The sequence below is a fragment of the Colius striatus genome, chromosome 11, assembly GCF_028858725.1.
Source record: "Colius striatus isolate bColStr4 chromosome 11, bColStr4.1.hap1, whole genome shotgun sequence".
Lineage (NCBI taxonomy): Eukaryota > Metazoa > Chordata > Aves > Coliiformes > Coliidae > Colius > Colius striatus.
In genome coordinates, this window is record NC_084769.1 from 1,938,746 (window position 1) to 1,961,997 (window position 23,252).

General features: G+C 52.1%; 1 protein-coding gene across 5 annotated transcripts in view; it reads right to left on the reverse strand.

Annotated features, from left to right (window-relative positions):
* The window catches only part of FMNL2 (formin like 2), a 140,187-nt gene extending 123,717 nt beyond the window's left edge, over positions 1 to 16,470 (reverse strand). For 2 of the 5 annotated variants that reach the window (XM_062004691.1, XM_062004690.1), the window contains exon 1: positions 16,179 to 16,468. In XM_062004691.1, coding sequence (XP_061860675.1) covers positions 16,179 to 16,295 — 117 coding nt within the window. In that variant the 5' untranslated portion in view covers positions 16,296 to 16,468. Of the gene's footprint in view, positions 1 to 16,178 lie in introns of all 5 variants that reach the window. The other 3 variants (XM_062004689.1, XM_062004688.1, XM_062004692.1) reach the window with 3 other exon arrangements.
* Between the last annotated feature and the right edge of the window lie 6,782 nt (positions 16,471 to 23,252).

Consider the following 23,252-nt stretch of genomic DNA (forward strand, 5'->3'; position numbering starts at 1 on the left):
GCTGTTTTACACACATGAAAAGCGCTTTGGGGATAACAAAAGGCAGAAACCCCTTCAGATGAAACCCAATGGTAGGATTCGAGAGAGGAATGGGGAGTCAGAGAGCAGCAAGGCTTGTCCATCAGACCTCACTTGCTGCATGGGCTGGAGGGACTCCACCAACAGCAGCCACTCCATGGCAAGCCCTGCTCCACGCTCCAGGCTCAGGCTATTTCAAAATGCTCACAGTGTGTATTTCTCATGAAAATGCAGGCTGTTGAAGATTAAAAATAGGAAGATACAGGACAAATTCTGCCCTCAGCTGCATCTGTAAAGCTCTGAGAGAACTATTGGTATTCATCTTATGCATCCAGATAAGAGAACAAAAACCATTTGTCCCATCTTGTACTGCAGAGAATTACCATATAATCATAGAAATTGTTTCAGTTCAACTCACCCCCTCACCCTGCCCAGCCCAGCACTACCCCACGGCCCTCAGCACCTCAGCCCCACGGCTTTGGGATCCCTCCAGGGCTGGGCACTCCCCCAGCTCCCTGGGCAGCCTGGCACAGGGGCTGACACCCCTCTAGGGAAACAGTTCTGCCTCAGCTCCAACCTCAACCTCCCCTGGGGCAACTTGAGCCCATTTCCCCTTGTCCTGTCACTAATTACTGGTGAGCAGAGCCTGACCCCCAGCTCACTCCAGCCTCCTGTCAGGGAGTTGCAGAGAGTGATGATGTGTCCCCTTAGCCTCCTCCCAGCACTCCCATGTACCCCTCTAGAAGCAGAAAAGCCTTGAACACGTGCAAAATCAGGCCCTATGAACATACTGAATGGCAACTTTCAGAAGTATCACCCACCAGATGTTACAAAACATTTCAGAGGGCAAATAGCATCAGATCAGAGGAATGCCACTTGCTTTGTCCAACCTCCTTGTTGAGAGCTCACACAAACAGAGTCTCGCAGCAATTCAAAACAACCCAACTCAGTGTGTGGAGCACTTCTACAAGCTAATTTTTTGGTGAACATCTCTGAGCAAACTGACCCCATCCATGGCCTTGCAAGCCCAGGAAGGCGAGGGTGTCCTCGCACCAGGGACCAAGGCTGCCCCCTCTCCTCTGCCCGCTCGCTGTCCAACACAGCACAGCCTGATAAGCCACCAGCCCTGCCCGAGGAAGCGTTCAGGAGACACAAATCCTGCTTTTAAGTCAAATACACGTCTGTGTTAGCCTGTATCTGTGTGTCTGGTCACTCGCAGGGGTCCAAGGGACTATTTTAACGCCCGTAGAAGCCTGTGGGATCCTGACCTCCAGCAGGCAGAGCGTACAAATGCTTTTGCTCCCCGGGATGAAGCAGCAATGACAGGCAGTTATCCTAAACAGAAAGGGCTTGGTTTTTTTCATTTCTTATTCAGCTGAAACACTTGGTGAATGTGACATTAAAGTACAAAAAACAGCACCACAGTTACAGGAGCGTTGCACACTAAGGCAGACTATGGACACAACGTGCAGACACCACTGAGCTCTCATGACAAAAACACAGGGAGAATGCCCCAAAAGCCCAGCTGTTTTGTCAGCTACAGGCTGCTTCAATCCAGAGAAAGAAGAATGAAGAGTGTCAAAGTAATGCTACCATGATAAAAGTGTGGCACAGTACACTGCATAGCTTATCACAGGAGAGACACCCTCAGCTGACAGGTGACACAACAGCATCAGTGAAAACAGGGTTAAACACTTTCTTAAACCACAGCATCCCCTGAAGAACAGCATTGCTTCCTGAAGCCCTGCCAGTCTCCTGTACATCTCAGGGTGCACACCAAGGGAGAGTTGCTCCAGCAAGCCAGGGGCTGGAACGGCTGTGGGACAGCAAACCCAAGCCTTTTTTACCCCCTAAGCCTTACCCTTGTGATGCGTTTTTAACGTATATTATCAAATAGCTCCCTGCTGTTCACACACAGTATGCAAGATCCTTCCCTCCATCCACCTCCACAAACAAGGCAGAAACAACCCAGTTCAGCCTCCCACTAACGCAAAGAATTTTAAGCTGTGCTCTCTAACGATGTGTACTTGCTCCTTGCCCGTTGGTATTTCTTCAACCATGTTCCTTCCCACCACGTTACAAATGCTTCACGATAACCAAGGGGAGACAGAGCAGTCTGCTCTCTCAGTGAGCTCCTCAGAGGCGTTTCAAGTGTCCTGTTCACATATAATCTATGCCTGCAACGAAGCTGGGGTGCCCTTTGCTTTTCTAATAAACATTGTGACGGTGCCAACTCGCCGCCCAGCTCCTCCTAACTTTTCTATGCGAGGCCACAACACTTCCCACATCACTGCATGGATCCACAAACAAAGCTCAAGTCTGTATTTAGGTCAGCACTCATGAAAGTACCCAAATGCCTTTAAGGTTCCCACATGAGTAATAAATAACAGTTGCAACCCCTCCGAGAGCTCTGTTGGGTCTCTCCTGCTCCATAGGGCTGGCATTTCAATGGGGGTGAAGGCCATCCCACCAGAAAGATGCCACCTGGTAAAACCCCTGGACCAAAAGATGGAAAGACCTTAAGGTCATCATTTGTAAAAGTCTCTGTCCTGTGCTGGCAGTGGACATGGCACTAGCAGTGTGGCAAACACACCGCCTTTGCTGAGGACCAGACTCCGCTCTCAGCTGTGCAGGTCCCTGTGAGAGGGACCTGCATGAACATTCCAAGGATGGAGCCTAGCCAAAGGAAAAAAAAATCCCATAAATTACTCATCTGCTCTATTTTAATCACTAAAACCTTTATTACAGTATGTGGAGATGCCACAAGAGCTGCTGATTCTCATTCCTGGGAGGAAAGGGAAAGTTTTAACCCAAAAATTGCTAGTCAAGGGAATAAGGAGGAAAATAAAGATCTCTACTGATTGAAAAAGAAGTAAATCAGCCCACAGGCAGGCTCCCAGCACCTAGACTAAGTAGCAGCCACGTGGAAATCAAAATCAGGCCATTACTGACACTGGAGAGTCAGCACACACAGCTTCCACAGAAGGCAGACATGTCCATGGACATGGTATCACGCAGCACAAGGTCAGCCACGCCGACAGCTCAGCAGGATAAGGGCAGCCACATTCAAGGCCTCGATCAGTGTTTTGGCTACGTTGCTCTACAGCCCAGCAAAAGGCTCCCTGTTTCTCACCAGCATCTTCCTGAGCAGAGCCGTGGCTGCAGCGAAGGTCGGTGCCCACGGCACAGCCAGGTCTCGGCAGGCGGCTCTCCTGCCTCACCAGCCCTGCTGGGAAGGGTCACTCGGGCAGATGTACCTCAGGCACTGCTGAGGCAGAGCTAGCACACGAGGAGTACCTCCTAACCAAGCAGCTCCTAAACCCACCAGTGCTGAAGACAGAATACATCCAAACAGGGACTATTTCTGTGTTAGGAGGGGGAGGTTTTCTCCTTGTACATCTTTTCTGCAGAACACGTTTTGACACACCAGTAGCAACTGGGAGAATGCACCCAAATTAGCTTACAGGCTAACCTTCAAAATATTACAGAGGGTACTCTTTTTGTCCTCTTTCAATGCATCTATACACATCTATAGGCTTATTGAGGTATACTGCCTGGGTTGATGCAACTACAAGGAACTGTGCTTTGCCCTAGGAACACAAAGAATACTCTGGCCTCTATGGGCTGTCACACCTCAAGGGTCATCACTTCCTCAGGGCACCTAAAAGGGACCTGGTTTTAACAATTTACTGAATGCCTTACAAGTGCATCTGGGTAGTTTTCACTCCACTTGCCAAACAGAAGGGATAATTCACCTTTAACAAAGGCTTGCCATCAGACATAAAATAAACATTAGCAAAACCAAACAAACTGTAGCTTTGAGCTTTCTAAGTAAAAGTATTTTTTTCCTTTTCAGTTGTGCAATTTGTGTCCTAGCCAACCAGGACAAGAATTTCACTGCCACGGAAGAATTTCACGCTTCATCAATTTTTGCCTCACTCACATTTGTAGGTATCCGAGTTCCTCTCTCAGCTGAAAATTCAGCATGCTCACGATGCACTGACTGCCCTCCCTAATTACTGCAGTATCTGAGGATGCAAGAGCATCATCAGCATAGGAAAACTGCAAGCTGGGTTTCCTGCCCTGCTCTGTGAAAGGAGAAATTCATTTGCAACACGCTTGCTGATGAAGGATCCGACTGCTGCTGAGCACGGAAGGACTCGGCTCACGTAATCTCTTGCACAATTCCTATTATATTCTAATTGAAGCACTTAATCTTCTGCCAAAACCCTTCTCCAGTACAGAGAAAGCTCACCTGCCTTCTGGTGTGAAGAACAGTCTGGATTTACAGGGGTATACACAGCTTGGTTTTTGCTGCTCACATACCAAGCAAGGCCTATGAACAGAGAGCTGGGCAACTGTGGGAACGATACGGTACCAACGGCTTGCCACACAAAGCTTTTGCAGATTCCCTGTGTGTGACAGAGATCACAGAGTCACAGATTCTTAAGGGTTGGAAGGGACCTCGAAAGATCATCCAGTGCAACCCCCCTGCCAGAGCAGGATCACCTAGAGTGGGTCATCAGTCACATACCTGAGCACACACACTTTCACGTGTGCTGACCTGAAAGGTCATTTCACTTTAATCCGTACAAAGTCTGAGAGTCAGCTTCCCAAATTCCTCTTCTCCCATTCTTTTGCCATTTGATCTGAGTCAGATGAATTTCTTGCTCCTCCTGACTGCATTCAGCACAGTAGCCATGCACGTGGCATTTACTGATGACTATCCCAGGGCCTGCAGGTTCTCACTGGGATTTCCCCCCAGTGCTCTGTGTGCAGGACTCATCTGCTCACACAGCTCTACATCAAAGAGGAAATTCATCTCTCTTCTACTGATAGAAAACACTGAATTCATTTCCAAGTCAAGATGACTCTTCAGACCCCCACAACTCCCTTTCATGCTGGTTTTCACTCCTCAAGCAAGCTCCACCACAGCTTTGATGCCACGGCTGCTTTTGCAAAGGAGAGCTGTTGTGCGTGGCACTGGTGCTGAAGCACTTTGCAGGGCGTGCTGAACAAACTGCAGTGCCAAGCAGCTCTTTCAGACTGCAGCACCTGTGGATGAACATAATCTCTCCCACTTTCAATGGACTCACGGGTCAATTGCCTTTGAAAATAAGCCTTGCAATCATCCAAAAAACCAATCCCTCATGTTCCAATTCATACACAAAGAGGGACAAAAACACCTCACCTCCAAAACACAACAGAGAGTCAAAGACTGGGGGAGAAGATGAGAAGCGTTAACTCTCTCCCAGACAAAGCCAGCACAACACCAGGTATTCTTTTTAAATACACCAGTGACAAAAGATGCCCAGAAAATAAACAAACTAAACTGCTTCTTTGTAAGTGAACTAGACAAATGAAAGGCTTTAAAGGAGAGCTGACATGGATCTGCAAAGGTGACTTCAAAGAGCCAAGTGCCAGCTGCCAGTCGCAGATGCTCAGGCTGGCTGCAGGAACACACAGCACATTTCCCAGTGTGGCAAACACGTGTGTATGGGGGCAGAGAGCCAACAGGCCCATTTTCTTTTCCCCAGGGGTTACAGCAAGCACTGGGTAGTTGGGAGACACTCTTTCTAATCTCTGTCCTCTGTTGCTTACTTTTGGGGGGCTCACAGCAATCCGGACTCCCCTTTCGCAAGAAGAGCGTTGTCTCACTCCTCACCTTCCTCTGCAGCTCTGAGGCTTGTGAAAGATTCATGCACTAAAAAAACTGCCTGGAAGTACAAACATTCTTGTTTCATTTACCAGAAAGAATATTGTGCATTTGGCACTCTTAGATATTCATTTAGATGATCAAGAGAACAGGCATTTGTAGCTGAAGCTGTGACAGGGAGCAGAGCTGTGTGTTCAGACGCAATGCCTCCTCCCTGTGTGCTGGGAGAGCGTGGCTGAGGAAAGATGACAACTCCCTGGCTATTTTAAGAAGCTGCAGTTTTTAGAGAATGAGATTCACAACAATTCATCAGATTTACCTGGGAGCTAGATGCCATCAGGAAAGGATTAAAGTGATTACCAAATGCTTCCTGGCTCAACCCACGGTGCACTTTGATAGTTACCACTATGTCAAATTGACTTACTCAGTTCACTTCAAGAGTATTGTTGGCCATCAACACCTCACACAAACACAATGAAACATAACCTTCAAGCCAATGCCCCTGGTAGGGGAGGCTTTCCAACCAGCCCCACGGTCCTCCAAAGTATGACTACGCTACGCAGTGGGTCACCGTCAGCTCCCTCGTAAAACTCTACGCCGTGTTTCATTCTGCCTGCCTACAAGGTGGAATGCACTCATTTAGACTTGAATTATCAGGCTTACAGTGTCTGAGAGAAGAGACAAACACAAGGTTGACCAAACAACATCAAAGCCCCTGTTTGACCACGACTTAAGTTAAATATTTGTGATAGCTAATTTATTTGATCTTCTGTATTTGCAGGGCAGAAAGCCTTCTGAAGCACTCCCAAACACGCCAAATTATTGGAAATCTGTGTCAGAAAAGTGCTGTATCAACTCCACCACTCTCTCCATGGCTTCCCAGACCCCTGCAACTGGCAGGGCCCGGCGCGTGGCAGCTCATTCTGTCTCTTACGAGATGGAAAGAAGGATGAGAGAAGTCAGGAGAGACATGCCAGAGCGTTGGATGGGTGAACAACCAGAATTTCTGGATTGAACAATTTGCTGCTTCATTTTAATTACTGGCTTCTGCAAGACTTCAGCAACTTTGCCAGTTTGTGCAACCCTCTATTCTTCGCTTTTGGCCTCAACTGTACTCTCATGTCACAGACAAACAGCTAACAGATGTACAGTCTATATTCATCCCAAATCCTTTTATAGTAAAGTGACTTCTGGCCAAATTACATATATCCTTTTTCAAACACCAAGCACAAATGCAAAAAAGCCCACTAATTTTAAGGTATCTCCCACAGTACCCAAACACACACAAAAAAACCTAAGACAGTAGTCTTAAGGACTTAGTCATATGCTCCTGGAGGCCTCAAGGACCTTCTGTCCAGGAGCTGCTTCTGCCCTTAGCCAACATTGCATGGAGGGCAATCAAAGCAGACCACAAACGTTAGTGACAGCACTAGGGTAACAGCCATAAGCTGGAACACAAAAAGCTCCACTTAAACACAAGGGAAAGCTTTACTGTGTGGGTGAGGGAGCCCTGGCCCAGGCTGCCCAGGAAGGGTGTGGAGGCTCCTTCTCAGCAGGTTTCCAAACCCACATGGACACGTTCCTGTGCCCCCTGGTTCAAGAGGAACCTGCTTTAACAGGGGCTTGGGCTGGATGATCTCTAAAGGTCCTTCCAACCCCGAGCATTCCGTGATTCTATGATCAGGGAAGGCTTGAGCAGCAATGTGGGCTCCTCCTGCCACCACCGAGCACACCAGCTTGCCAGGATACAGCTTCTGAAAGGGCAGGAGGCCACAGTTAACACTGCTCTGTGCTGCTCAGGCAAGGTGATCAGAGAAGTTACATCTTCTCAGGGCTGCCCTGGGGATGTGAGGCAGGAGTTTTCTCTGGGGCACAGACCAGGCTGCACTGCTCGTCACCACCCCAGCAGCCCCGAGCAAACGGCCATGGGGTGCCTGTGCAGAAGTGTCCCCACTTGCCTCTCCAAGGCTTTGGATGAAAAGCAGCTGGGCACATTTCCAGCTCATGATCAAGTAGACACAGTTGCTCTCTAGAGTTGCAATGCAGAGTCCTGGAGGTCCACGCATTGCAGGGCACTCATCTGAAGACCATTCATTTCCAATACAATATGACTATTATGTTGCCTTATGAATATCCTCCCCAAATGTATGTTTAACGCTGCACAGCCACAGAGGACAAACACTTGTTTTGTTAGAGACCCCACAGCAAATTCAAAACCAACACATGCCGAGTTTCTACAGCAGCTAGTTACAACACAGTATGGGCAAGCTATACATTACCCAAGTCTTTATGCAAGGAAGCACTTAGGAAAGGCAGGAAGACACTATTCTGGGAGGAGACACGGCCAAGCACAAAGTAATGCTTGTGTTTTCCAATATATCCATATAGAATGCTGTGTATCTCGAGTTGTTCCAACTACAGAGCAGATATCAAGGTTAAAACAACCAGTGCAGGTGAAACAGTATTCAATTAAGACAGGGGGTGGACATCAGGTACCTTCCACCACCTACAGCTCTGGGAGCCCTTGGCAGAAGTAACAAGAGACACAGCCATTTCTCAGTGCCAGTTTCAGTCTGGAGAAGACTGAGGAGGGATCTCACTAATATTACAAATATCTAAGTGGTGGATGTCAGGAGGTTGGGGCATCACTTTGTTGTATTTGGTGGCAGCTGTGCCTTCTGCACGTGGTCACACACACCTCCCAAGGACACAGCACCCCAAAACAGACCACAAGAAACAACCTTTTTCTCTCAGTGTTTTCTTTATGGCTTCCTGCACTGGAAAGTATTTAGATCCTGATCATAATGTGCTTAATTCAAACTCAAGAGGCGGCTCAGATGCTTAAAAATAAACTGGTGCTGAAGAGTGGAGCTGCATTAGCATGTTTTGCATAATTCACTTCACTGTGCTGTGGAGAGCTCTTCAGTCCCCACTCCATGCAAAGTCACGATGGCACGGCACACACGCGCTCCGTCTGGGCAGTCGGGTGTCTGCCTCAACTCCCTGACCAAACCCAGCTGAGGAGGAGGTCTGCAGATGAGGCACGGGGTAGCTGTGGGCATGCTGGTGTCACTTTCAGGCCTGTTTCACTCTGTCTCCTGGGAGACCATCCTTGGAAGCTATAAAGCAGTGCAGTTTCGGTGATGTGAGAACACTGTTCAGGAGTATCGCGTCAGCATCTGGAGTCCAAGGGAGCTCAGACAGAGTCATGCTGATGACATCCTTTCACACAAAGCTCCACATCTGGTCAGGCACGAGTCAGCTCAGCAGCATGTGCCAGACACAGCCAGCCCCTCGCACACCAGTGAGCCATGGCGTGAATGGCCCTGCCAGAGACAGCACCAAACCCTGACAGCACCTTGTGCAGCGGAATCTGCAGCACAGTCCAACAGGTCAATTTCACTTCCTTACTCATGCTACAAGTCAGCCTAGGGCACCAATGTTGACATGGGACCATTTCATCAAGACACAAGTGGCCACGATGCCACTGGAGCCCAAACCTGCCCCATGAGACCCTTCCCCAGCCACCTCCCCCTCACACCCACTCAGGAAGCTGCTGCTCAAAGGCAAGCGACAGGCGTTGCACAAAGACAAGTAGTTGAGTCAGCAAAGAAAAGCAAAACTGAAATCAAACACAGGGATTTTCCACTCCTAAAAATGAACAGTAGGCTGTATTCATTCTCACTCCTCTGTTACCGAGTTGGAGCAACAGCAGCAACACTGAGAAACAATCAGAAACACTGAAAGCTTAAGACTAAAGACGCGTTTGGGGGGAAAATGCAGGAACTGGCACTGGGTTTACCCTTTTTAACATCCCAGTGACCAACCACACATCAGAAAGTGTGTGTCAAAGCTTGGTTTCACTTCAGGATATATACTCCAAACTACAAATAATGAGGAAGGAAAACAGCTACTCCTGTAGGGTCTTTGAGTCCCTCAGTTAAGAACTGTGAGACCCAGATGACAGATTTAAACCATCTCCCTCTAAAAGACTGGGAAGAGAAATGACAGTTTTCTTCAGCAGGTACAGGCCTCAAAGTGGGAGAAAAAACCTGCCCAGACACTATTAAAAACACATGAAGCCATCAGACTGGTCCCTTTTGCAACTGTACTGAGCACGCAGCATCTAAAACCCATTGGGGAAAAACACTCCCCTTCTGCTCTTAAGTAGCCGGCCAAGCCAAGGCCATGGCTTGGTGAGTTGCAAACCATCAGACAGCCCCTTTTAGTTTAAATACAAATGTGGCCTCTGGAAAAAGTTGCCCAAATTTACAGTCTTTGTCTAAGGATGCACAGGGTTTTCCCAGGAACAAGCAGCACCGTGTACTTTTGAACAAACACATGGGGAAATCAAACATGTGTTTGGGTTTGTGTTTCTGCTGAGTTTTGCTGTTCCAAGGGGGGGGGGGGGGGGGGGGGGGGGGAGTTTCCAGGACTTTAATACTTTTCACACAGCACAAAAAGCTGAAGGGACTTATTTTCGGGGGGGAGAAATAAGAGACTAAAGGCAGGCTCTAAGTCATTCCACCATCATTCGAAACCAATTCTACAGCTACTGTTTTGAGATCATCTTGTAAACTCCATTCCATTCCATCCTTTCCCTGGCATCACCCACTGCGTGCAGCACTGCACAAGAGACCATTTAACACCTCGGGGCCAAGGTTTGCACAACCTTGCTTGTGAAGGCAAAATAAACAAAACTGCCTTTATCTTGCACACAAGGTTATAGGAAGTTAATGGAGACGCTTGGTAAAGCTTCAGTGCACTAGGGAAAGGATGATGGTGCAGGCTGAGGGTAAAGCAGGGGCTCTGTGAGCTCTCAGCAGGATGAACTCGGCACCCACAGCCCAAGGATCGTTGCACAGAAGCTATCCCAGAGCAGGCACAGCCAGGGTCAGGAGCTCACTCCACCGTGAGTTGTGCAGAGGCCGGACAGGCCTCCCCAAAAGAAACACAGGACTTGTGGCTGTGGGGTGCTCCTGGAGCCCTGCACAGCACAGGAGCTGCAGGTGGGAAGCAGGATCTGGACTGCAAAAACAAACCCTATGCACACTTAAAGAGAAAAAAACAAAGTTCCTATCCTGTCAGGTTGCCAGATGTGCAAGTTTCTGGCTCTGTAGGAAGCTGATTGACCTGTTGTTACCCACCTCAGACAAAAGCACAGTGCAATCTGCAAGGAAACATGACATGATGATGGGTTTATACAGCACACAGCACAAAAAAAGGATTAGGAAACCTCTTCATCATCATTACCATACCCAGGTTTGCAGACTCGGGCTTTCGCACCCAGGCAAGAGCAGCTCCAGAGGCAGCTCCCTCCCAGGAGAGGCACGGGTGGACCCTGCTGCGTGGGCACCAAACAGCCTTCACTCCAGCCTCCCCTTCACCAGGGCACAAAAAGCCTTACCACCTTCTTTCAGGCTCTCTGGAGCTTATGAACAAGTGACACACTCAGTTTGACAGAATGGGTTCATACCTCCATCATTATAAATGCCCAATAAATTAAGGAGCCTGTTTTATATGGGAAAAGCAGTATAACAGAAGAATCTAGGCACCTACATCAGCTTTGCCATTTTTTAAGCATTTCAGCTTTCCAGGATTTGAAAGTGACTTCCAGAACGTGACCAACTCACTAGTAGTTAAATGCCCACCACTGCAGCCTCGTATTCCACACACTCAGGAAAAACAGTGTTTAACAAAAACACTCTCCTGTGTGGAAAAACTTACAAATGCCTTCTGCTGACTTACAAGGCAGCTTGACAGACGTGTCAGCACCAAGCACTACTTCACTCTGTGAATGCAACCCCTCGGAAACACATGTATTTAACGATGAGGTTGTTTCTTCAAGCAAAAGGCATCACTTCTCTAACCACTTCAACGAGACCTTGAGGAAGGAGCCCAGCTGGTCAGAGATGAGGTTGGGATTAAAAAGCAGCACAATGGGACTTTTCAATATCTGAATTCTAGGAGTCTCCTTTTCCTGATGGTGGTTCATAAATGTAACTTAGTGTCCTCTCAGCTTCTGCAGTATTGCTTTCCAACTCCACAAAAACAATCCCAATTAAGCCTGAGTCCAGGATCTCAACTGAAACTCATCCCAAGAGAGTTCTGTTACACTTTGGAATTACAACAAAGAATTCGGCGCCCCACCAATGTGAGGGAACTGATACTGCCTCACAGATACCTCCTGCAACCACGGCATGCTCTTTAATGATCTGCAGACTCCAAACCATATCTATTATAAAAGAATGCATAATATAGTTGATAGAGGATTAGGAAGAGGAATGGAAAACAGCTGGGAAAACGTTACAGCATCTTGACACCAAGCTTTCAAATTCTTTAGCAATAGACACTAAAACTCCCTTGACTAGTGTGGAACACTATGCTCAGAGAAAACCCACTCAAGAAGGAAATTCTAGCAGAATAAAGAAGTTCCCCTGGGCAAAGCCTCACGGGAGCTGCACAGAAGCAGAGCTGATGCCCTGCCTCCGGGTAGGTGCAGAGCACAGCAGTGCCGGGAGCAGGAGAGCAGAAAGATCTCCTCCCTCCTCGCTCCCCTCACCCTTCAGATGCTTCCCTCCATCCTACTGCACTGGGCACAGAAGGCTCCTTTGTAAAATGAACCACCACTTGGTGGGGGTAAGAGGATATTTCCTGTTAACCTCACCGCAGATTTGTAATCCAGCAGTCAAATTATGTCAATCACAGCTCATTAGGCAACAATTTACCCTGCCAACTCTGTTCTGGCTGCTTCCTCCAAACCATGTGTCATTTGCAAACCTGCAACCCCGTTAGGGGTTCAGAGAAAGACCACCCTGTTGCAGGAGCTGGAAGCCGGGCTGTTACCCCCCATCTCCAGGCACGGGACAGCGGAGCCATAACGTCTCCGGACACATTCACGCACTTGGTTTGCCACGGCGCTCGCACACATTGAACAGAGGGTTCCTGTGCGAGAAACTACGGTTGGTTACCAGAACACATGATTTATACACATTTGTCCTGTGTGTCCATACGATAAAGCCAGGAAAGAAAATGTACCAGAGCTGAGGAGGAGAAGCGAGTACAGCGGGGAAGGGACAACAGCGGGAGGCTTCTGCGGGCACACACCCGAGAGGCTGTGCCAGGGCTGGTGAGCTCAAAGGCAGCGCCAGAGCTGGGATCTGGCTCTCAGGTGATCCACCACTTCTCATAGGCAAATCGGGAACTTGGTGGCAATACCACACCACGGCTTCCCTGTGCTCTGCGCTCTTGCCTACACCTGAGACTGAAGGAAATGATTTCACACCTACCAGAAGGGGAGAATTCATGTCAGATGCACGTCAGTTTCACGGGATGGGAAAAAACAACAGCGAGCTTAAGGGAAACCTGGATCTCTCTTGGTTTATCCTCTACATTTTTCTCCACAAAGGACATCCCATCACATACAATGTCTTCCTGAAACACAGACAGACCCCCATCCTCTGGAGCAGAGACAAGTACATCTCTCAATGCAACAAACAAGCCAGAGAAATACATTTCCTACATCAGTCCCAAAAACAGTACCAGGAGACACAGACCCACAGGAAAAATCCTCTCCTGTTATTTGCCCAGCAGACCAAGAGGCGTGATGCAGCCAGACCCTGTCCTTCACCGTGGTCAGGCACTGCCACACAGGCCCTCAGCACAGCCTCGGCCATGCCCATGGCACTGTTATGGACTAGGGGAGTGTATGAGCACAGTTAGACCTCAGAGCTTCAACCAGAAAGTGCAACCTGGGAGCACTTTCCAGCACCTCCTGTAATTTATACACCTCAGATCTCAAGAAGTAAGACTAACCAAGAGGGCAGAACCACACCAGACTATGTACGTTTGGACAAAACGACTTCATCAGAGACCTTCCTCAAGACTAAGGCTGCTAACAACCAGGCAAATACGAGCTAGCACATATGTGCATCATCTCCAGGCACATCGCTGTTTACCCAGTCCCCTGGCTGAAGGGACCACAGAGATGCTGGCAAAGATCAGAACAGCACAGAGTGGGAAAGATACAGCACTTGCAGTAAAAACCTGGCCACCCTGCACTGTCCTCGTGGACACACACATGATCCAGAGGGCTATGGCTCACTGGGCCAGCTCTGCACAGCAGGATAAAACTTCAAAACACTTCCGTGAGGCTGCGCAGGAGGAACCCTTCCTGCACAGCCCCACTCTCCACACAGAGGTGGGAAGGAAGCGCTCAGCAGGATGCCTGCGTGTCCCTGTGTACATGCAGGAGACCTGCACTGGCTGCAACTCCAGCGAGCTGCACGTTCATCAACGTCAAGCACAGTCTTGGAAATGTCATTAGCGGTACAGAAACCTCTATTGTCAGCAAAGCCCTTTGGGAACTTCACCAAGGCTCTCCCAGTGCACGAGCACCGCTTGTGCCAGGCTAATTTCTTAAGACAGCGTGTAAAGAAGGCGAGATTTAGTCCTATAACCTTCAGCATCTCCTTCTTCATACTCTCATCTCCTGACTAATCCTCTCTCCCTACAGAAAACATTCCTCATCTTCCCCGACTGCCATTCCTTTCTCGTTAATCCCTGCTGCTCTACTGCCTGCCCAGTTCTGGGGTTTGACCAGTTGCACAGTCATCTTCCCCTCACAGCCACAGAGAAAACAAAATAATAACAGCCTAAGAGTTTATTCTGTCATAAATCGGTCAGATATTTCCTGGAAGCTGCAACAGACACCAGCCATTCCCGGCTGGCTTTGAAAACGGGCTGAGGGCAACTCTGGCTGTTGTGGCAGGGGCATTGGGGTCCCATCCTGCAGCTCCTCCAGACGCCAGCAGAACATCCAACATCGCGCTCGCAGGGCCAGGCGCCTGCACAGCCTGCCGCTCCCTCCAGCAGAGCTACAGCACTCCTCCTCTGACTCTTCATTTAAGTCCATCTTCTAAACACAGATGCCATCTACTCCTTTCAAGTACCTCAAGAACCGACAGGCGTGGTCCTGTTATCTCCCATGCTTAACGTTACACACATCCAACGCACTCTGCTTTCCTAAGTGATGTCTCTTTCCTATGACTGATCTCATCGACAGGTCCTAACTCAAAACCACTCGCTTTCTCCCACAGACCACACCAGCCAGGCACCCTTTTGGTAAGCTGAGATGAATCAAGGCTGATTCTGAGCCACGCACAGCTCGTGGGAGCATCTCTCATCTGTAAAACGACCATGGGTTTCCCCAACAAGAGCAGCACAAGACCAGGCTTTTTCCACCGTGCCTAATAATCGTAACATCTCACTCGCCATTTGGCTCGTCAGTGGGGGTTCCTGACTGAATAGGCTTATTCTTTTCTTAGACTTGATAATCTAATTGGGTCTAACCAGAAATAATCCCCAACACACACCAGTTTGTGAATCCTCACCCTGCACCAGGAGAATGTCCAATCCCAAGGGGGTTGCTCTAGGATCTGATACGGGAATTCCCCTCGCTACAGCTCGCCTTGCTGGGTTTCACATGGCACTACGGGAAACGCAGAGCACGGCACGCATGTAAGTTTCACTCCTTCTCCTCCCCTAGCTTCTATCTTTCACGTAAACACTGTTCCAAAGTCAGAAACACACGGAGGAGTAGCCAGGTCGGTATAATCTGCTCACACTACTTAGGCACCTGAAAGAAAACGGGACACTTGCCCGTGCAGCGGCAAGGGAAGCAGTGTCCTTCCTTGGGGAGTCCTGCTGCGGAGGTGATCTCAAACACCGACCCTCTCATCTTACTCAGGTGAGGGGAAGAGAGCGAAACAACCACCAGAGCCCGACAGAGCCGCGGACAGCACAGAGGCAGCCCGAGGCGAACGGCACGGGCGTGCGGAGCCGTGCGGCCGGCGCGTCCCGGGGGCCCACCGCTCCACGGCCGGCCGGGGGCCCCTGTCCAGCCCCGGCTCCTGGAAGCCGCCAGGACGAGGCGAGGCCGCACCACGGCTCCCCGCGGCCGCCGGCCCCCGCACCGGCCCCCTCCGCCGACGGCCGAGCGGGCTCCTGTCTCCCGGCGGTTCCTCGCTGGAGGAGCAGAGCCCGGCGTGGGGGAACCGCCTGAGCTCGGGTGAAGGCGGCTCTTCGGGGGCTCCCGAGACAAAGAGCCGCAGTCGGCACGCACACGCCGAGGCTCCGCTCTCCCCCCACCGCCCCGCCGCCGCGGCCCCGTCCCGCCGCCTCCGGCCGGGCCGCGAGGTGCGGGCGGCACCGCCCCGCCGAGCCCACCTGTGCCGCCGGGGCCGGGGCGGCCGCCCGCTGGAGGCAGAGCGCGCGGGGCAGCTCCCGGAGCGCTGCGCAACTTTTCCCCCGGTTCCTACACACGCGCCAGCCGTCCCCTCACCCCCCTCACCCGCCCCCTCCCGCGCACGGCCCCGGGCTGGGCGCGGGGCCCCGCAACTCCTCGCCATCCCCTCCGCCGAGGCCCGCGGGCGGGCGGCGGAACGCGGAGCCCCGTCCCCGGCGGCCCGGCCCGCTCCCCACAGACAATGGGACCGGCACTCACCAGGACGACGGCGAAGCGCTCCTCCAGCTCGCCGGGCTCGGGCATGGGTAGCTTGAGGGGCACGCTGTGCGCCCTGAACTCCGTCTGCTGCGAGTCCACGCTCCCCGCGTTGCCCATGGCGGCGGCGGCGGCGGCGGCCCCTCCGCGCTGCCTCCGCGCTCCGCGCCGCCGAGCCAGGCGGGCTCCGCGCCCCGCGGTCGCCCTCTAGCACCGACGGCGGAACGCCGCGCCGCCGCCCGTCATGGCTCGCCGCCCTCGCCCTCCCCCCGGGGCGGGCTCGCTCCGGCTCCGGCTCGGGCTCGGGCTGCGGCTCGGCGGCGGCTCCTCCGCATGCCGCCCCGCGGCCCGCACAAAGCCCCGCTCCGCCCCCGGCCCGGGGCGCGCTGGGACTCGTAGTCCCGCCGCCGTCCGGGGGAGGGCAGGCGGGGGAAGGGGCCGGCCGCGGACCCGCGGCGGCCTCGGGGCTGGGCGGGGGCTCCGGCGACCCCTCGGCGTCCATTTTGCCTCAGCGGGCTGCGCCGGCTGCTGCTGCCTTCCCCGTCCGGGCGGCTGCGCGGAGCCCGCGGGTCTGCCCGTGGCTGGGGCCGTGTGTCCCCACAGAGCTGCTGCGGTGTCGGTACTTGGGCGGACGGAGCCGGGGCTCGGGGGGCCGGTGGCCTCGGGTGGCAGCAGGGAAGCTGCTTTCTGCCCCACTGAGGGGCGTTGAGGGAGTCGCGGCCCCGCACGCCGCCCCTGCAGCCCACACCTAGAGTTAGCGGAATGCCAACAACGGGATGATGAGTGTCCGTGGGTTCAGGGTGACAGCACCCAGACTAACCCGCAATCGAGGCACCACCGGGAGGATCAGCTTTCTCCCAAGCACAGCGAAGCTGCCTGTCCGTGGCTGTTCTTGTCCTTTACCATTCCCTGCAAGTTCTGTCCAACACCGAGTTCGAGCTTTGTGGTGGTCAAACGCAGGGCCCGTTAATGTTTAACACAGGCCCTGGTGCAGAGGCTGTGTTAGAAACACCAGCCCCAGCAGCACAGCCCCTCGGTACCTCCCTCTGGTCTTAAGACAGTTCTGCAGCTCAGCTTGAGACGATACTGACCCATCTGGTGACCGTGCTGTACTATACTCATACCTGCTTTACTCTCCAGTTCAAGATCCGGTTCCCTTGCTGTCACCCCTGCCAACCCATATCCCTCTGCCTCAGTTTAACGTTTGATTATCCTTCCAGGGAAGAACCATTTTCCCTCGGCTTTCACCTTCACGACAGCGCTCGTGCTGCTGTTTCTCCTCCTGGTCATCCTTCAGTCCATCCTTGCTTGTGGATGGCAACCATCACCTGGAGATGGATTTGGGAGGAAAAAGGCAAGAAGATCAGCATGACTGTTTAGAAAAGGACCGTTTCTTGTTTTCCCTGGCCGGGGGTGAGAGCTGTGCTCATCGCCACAGGGGCAAAGCATTGGGAAGCCTCTGCTGCAACGCGTGGTCCTGCGGCAGAGCCCAGGCAAGGGACAGCAAGCTTTCCTCTGCGTGTGTGCTACCCACCACTAATTAACTGCACCCATTCTAATTACTAAGCGATGTCATAGGTTGCTGAGCGGGATGGCAAGCACTGTGCCCTGTCGTGGCTCACACCTCGCCAGGGCAGCGGAGACCCCCAGCCATGGGACCCCCAGCCACGCTGAGGGTGTGGATTCCTGCTCCAGGGAGGGTGTTACCTCAGGGACAGGTCAGAATTTCATACGACTGCTTTGTTAGAAGCCTAAAATTCATGCCATGTCCTTAATTAGCAAAGTTTTAAATCCTCAGACAGTTCTTGGGAGTTAATAACAACGTTACCGGTGACAGCGAAGGAAATGGTAATAGATACTTCACCTGATGCCTTTTATCTAAGCGTCACAATTAATTAAGCTGTGAGATAAGGGAGCACTCGACTATCACTGATAAGAGGGTCAGGGTACAGCAGTCTCCAGCCAAGCATCTCTCCCTCTGCCCGTCGTGGTGAGTGGGCTCAGGGTGCAGAGCGGGGCCTCACCCACACCCCAAAGGCGTGCCAGGAGCCCAAAGCTGAGCCCTGCAAGTCAGCACCCACCCACCCACCCTTAACCCTCAGCTCCCTTCCAAACCCGGCAGAAGATGTGTCCCACACACAGCAGTTGCATGCTCTAGGGAAGGGTCTCTTGCCCTGTGTTGCACAGGAGAGAGTGAACGTGACCCAGCTTTGCAAATAGACCAGAGCATCACCGTTATTAACCTGCAGCCACCAACTTACTGCAGCGTGAGGAGTCCCAGCATTTTCCCCGGCAGTGACTTCCCCCTGGAAGCACTCAGGAGCTTTAGTTTTCCAAGTCAAGGGGAAATCACCTCAGCATTTTCCAGTCCCTCTGCACAGAGACGCTGAGGGCCCGTGTGCCGCCGCTGGCCACGCATACCTGGGCAAGGTCAGGCTAATTGCAGGGCAAGCTGCATCCTTTGGCTTACGTTTAGGCGAGAAGCCAGGGGCAGCTCGGCAGTGTGCTGTAACGAGGCACATGCAGCTCAAAACCAGCCTTGCCGAATTTCGACTGACACCCAGCCTCCGTCCGTACAGCGGCTGTTTCACATGGATGCAGGAGTGCCAAGGAAACAAGCCCTTTCAAGAGAACAAGGTGATTTTTTGGGCAATTTGTTGCAGCCTGTGACTGGGGTGGCCACATTTGCAAATGTCCAAATTAGCTTGGCCACACTGCTAAATCAAAAAGCTGCTCAGGCTGGCTCACACTTTAGACAAGGAAATGATTTCAGGACAAAAATTAGTGAACAAGACTTTCATTTTCACATGTTTGTTTAAACTCCATAAGCAGCTACACAATGTGTAATTTCCAGAGCTCACCCCAGGCACCTGGGCGACTCCCACTGGGTGATGCCGCCAGGGAAGTCGCTGTCTGCTGCGGGTTAAGGGCTGTACTGGCTCTGCACGGGCTCTGTGCCACAAGAGCACCTGGAGAACCAGACAAATACTTCTCAGCCTTTACTGAAGGTAACTGATAGCTCTGTTTGTCCCCAAAATCTCCATGTTAAAACAAAGCTGTCAGTCTGGGGACAAAGCTTTCTGAAATGCCCCTGAGACAGTGGCTCCTTACCCATCCGTGGGGAAAGAAGATTGTTTTATGAACCCTCCTTTCCCCTCTGTGCACCGCGTTGTCAGACAGATCCTGAGCTGGCATTTCAGCCACGCTCCAGCTGGGCTGACACACAATGTTCTTCAAGCTGGAGGGTCAGCTTCAGGCTTTGATTCATGGCTGGATCCTAACTCAGCACCGGCAAAGGCAGTGTCGGTTCAGAACAAAGATGTAGTGCAACCATAAACCCCACTGCGGGAGCTCAGCACTGTACACGCCGGGGATTACTGACTGCAGCCCATCAACAGCTGCCCTTCAGGAGGACACTACAGGATGTCTTCTGGAATAAATGCCACAACAGCCCACAACCAAAAAAGCCAAAACCTGGGCTGCTTTCTGAGAACAGTCTTTCTGCAGGGATTTCCTGATGATGGGAAATAAATACTTGGCAGTCTTTACCCTCATGGCCATCCACTGATAAAGAAGAGGCGGTTTCACTTCAGCTCATTGTGTTTTAGCTAGTACAACATACCTGCTGTCTCCTGCAGTGCCTAGTAGTCTTTTATTTATAGCAGTTTCCTACAAGTACCGGAGACAAGCCTTATCTAACCTCAAGAGATTGTAGAAAGAAGTTGCAAAATGATGGCCAGGCCTGTTGGCCTCAGCATGCCTGTAGGTTACCTTAGAACAGCACGTGTCTGGCTTGAGAATTGATTAAATGCAAATCCAAAACCACCTGAAAACGTTGCAGTCATTCCAAAGGACTTTATCGATTGCCATATTGATGTCTTTCCTCCAGCCACCCGTAGGTCTGCACATAAAGCCTCCTCAGCGTTGATCCTACCTCCTGTCACGTAGGTGGGCCTTCTGCCTGCCTTCTGCTCTCTCTTTCCATGTCTGTGTCCACATCCTTGTTGTGCAATTGCTGTTGCTGCATCTTGTGCTGAGATCTGAGCTCGTGATAGCAGCTGGAAGTGCCCAGGCCCGGTACACTGAGTTATTGGGTTCATACCTGATTAGCCCTCTGATTTTTCTCTGTCTGCTAGAAATTAAATTATTAACTTGGAATCTGATTTACTTGCAGCAGCTCTGCTCTGGTTTGACTATGCTGGTGTCCTCAGCCTTCCTTCCAGCACCTCTTAGTGTAGCTCAGATGGAGCTTCATCAAACTGTGATGCCGGTAGTGACGAGACCAGGCCCAGCTTCTGCTCAGGACCACTCCTCTACCAGCAGCAAGCACAAAATATCACATCCCCATCTCCTACAGGAGTTAGATAGAGTTACACCCACTTAATCCAAGGCCTTGTGAAGCACAGGGCCACCTCCCAGCCCGTGGTGCTGGACCCACAGGCCCAGAGCCAGGCTGGGTGCGAGCCCAGCACCCAGAGCCTGACGAGGCGCAGCAACACACAGCAGGGGTCTGTGCAACCCGGGTGGCACCTACACCATACCACTGCTTCTCAGCTTTGAGAGAGGCTCAAGGTGGAAACGTTTAGCACCTTTCCTCTGACTTATTTCATCCTTAGAAACCTGTGGGCTCACAGGTGCCACGTGCACAAGGGCAGCGTGGCACCAGGGCAGTGGGCAGGGCCCAGCAGTGCCAGCTCTCTCTAGTCCAGGGTGTGATTTGCAGAAGCAGCCTGAGCAGATGCTTTCGGCAGGAAAGCTGCACTAATGGCAAACATCCCCGTTTCTGCCACTGCCAGGTTACTGATCTGGGTTTCTGAGAGGTGCGGCAAGGCCCCCAAACCCCCTTGGCTGTCTCTCCGTGGGACCCACACCTGGTTTTCTGCCTGCTCAGGGCAGAGCTGCAGAGCCAGTCGGACCCAGCCGCTGACTCCAGGGCAGGGCTGGGACCCCAGAGCCTTATCTGATGCCTCTGGGCAGGGCCCCAGGGCCTGATGCTGTCCTAAATGCTTCTGCCTCGTCCTGCTTGTGGTCCACGCTGTTGTCAGCTGTGTGGAGGCTGGTGGGCAGCCCGTGGCAGAGAGGTCTTCTGGGTTTTTTCTCCTCCTTTTCCTGTTTTTTCTCCCACGTGAGGAAGGGACAAGGAGTCTGTGAGCTTTTCCCTCTCCTGTGGAGGGAAGCCTGGCAGGAAGAGTGGCTGCAGGATCACCACGATGAAGGCCTGTTTTGCAGCAGCTTTTCCATCACTCCTGCCTGGACTCTCAGTCTCACAGCACCTTCCCCCATTCAAACACCTCCATGGCTGCAGGGGTTGAGAGCTGCGTTTGAGGGAACACATCTCCTGCCTGCAGAGCCGTGGGGAAGGACGTGCATGGGACCCCCACCTGCCCCTGTCTGTAGTCAGGCACAGACCAGCAGCACTCCAGCCTAAGATCCACACTGGCATGGCTCCTGCAGAAACGCCTCCAGCGAGCCTGGCTGCCTGGGCCTCAGAGCAGAGGAGAGGTGCTGCAGACCACCCCGCTGCAGTCTGACCCCAGGATCCTGGCAGGCAGGGGCAGGCAGGGATCCTGCTCAGCTTTAAAGGTGAGGCCATGCTGCTGCAGCAAAACTGGGATTGTTCTCCTTGGTCAAGTGCAAACCTGCCCAGCACCACGGGCTGCTGAGGACCTAGTCCAATTTATTTTTAGCAAAGCCCAGATTCTTCTTCTTCTTCTCTGGACAGATAGTCTGAATGGTCTGCTATGGCTTGGAGGAAAAAAACAGCTACAGAGAACAACCCGAGCATTTGTTCTGTGGGATGGAGTACAGAGTGTCTGCTTTTAAAAGCTGTCCCTGCGAGAGGCCCTTACAAACACAGGGTGCTCGCTCAGCTGTCACGCTTCAAGGGATTAATGCCATGTAAGGGTAACATTTTCCATGCACTGAAAACAAGAGGATACAGGTTTGTGATCCTCACCCAGAGGACTTGCTGAGGAGATGCTGGGACAGTGCACAGGAGGGTTGCAGCTGAGTTGGGCTGCCTGAGGGAAGAGGTGAGCTGTGGCTCAGGAGCTGGGCACTGCCGGGTGGCTCACAGCCTGATAACCTGCTTGAATGAAAGCGAGTAGGAAGCCAAAAAAGCTGAGCCAATGAGACATGGGAGTCTCCCCAACACGACCCACACCTTTGCCTTCTCCATAACCCCTGTCCCAGCACTTTGTACATAATCTGAGCATCATGCTTTAAAACAAGGTGCAAAGGCTGGACTGGAGAACTCCCCAGAAGAGCACCAGCCTGTGCACAGAGCCCTTGCCAGCACCAGGAGGGTCAAGTTTAGCAGCTCAAGGGAGGCTCTTATCTCCCCCTACTCTACCCTGGTCCTGTGTCCAGTGTCCTGGGCTCCTCAGCTCAAGAGAGACGGGGAAGTGCTGGAGAGAGGCCAGTGCAGGGCTACCAAGATGTTGAGGGGATGGAACATCTGTGTGAGGAGGAAAGGCTGTGGGCCCTGGGGCTGTTCAGCCTGGAGAAGGCTGAGAGGGGATCTCATCAACACTTACAAGTACCTAAAGGGTGGGTGTCAGGAGGATGGGCTGATACTTTTTTTCTGCAGCATCCAGTGACAAGGGGTAATGGACATAAACTGGGACACAAAAAGATCCACTTAAAAACCAGGAGAAACTGCTTTGGTGCTGAGGTGAAGGAGCCCTGGCGCAGGCTGCCCAGGGAGGGTGTGGAGGCTCCTTCTCAGGAGGTTTCCAAACCCGCCTGGACACGTTCCTGTGCCCCCTGAGTGAGGGCACCTGCTTGAGCAGGGGGTTGGGCTGGAGCAGCTCTCTAGCCTCCACCATTCTGGGGTTCTGTGATTCTAGGAGCCTCCAGCCTGCAGATAGTGCTCACAAGGAAAGCCCTGGGCACATCCCTGTCCAGAGTGGAGTGGTGAGAAGCGCCCACAGTGGTGATGGTCTGAAGCACAATGTGGGGTCTCTGTGTTCATTCTCATGACATCTCACTCATAAGCAAATGGCCCCTGGGTGTTATTTCTTGGTGTGATGCAGCCTGGCCAGGAGCTCGTTCATGATTTATTGGCACGAAGGCAGG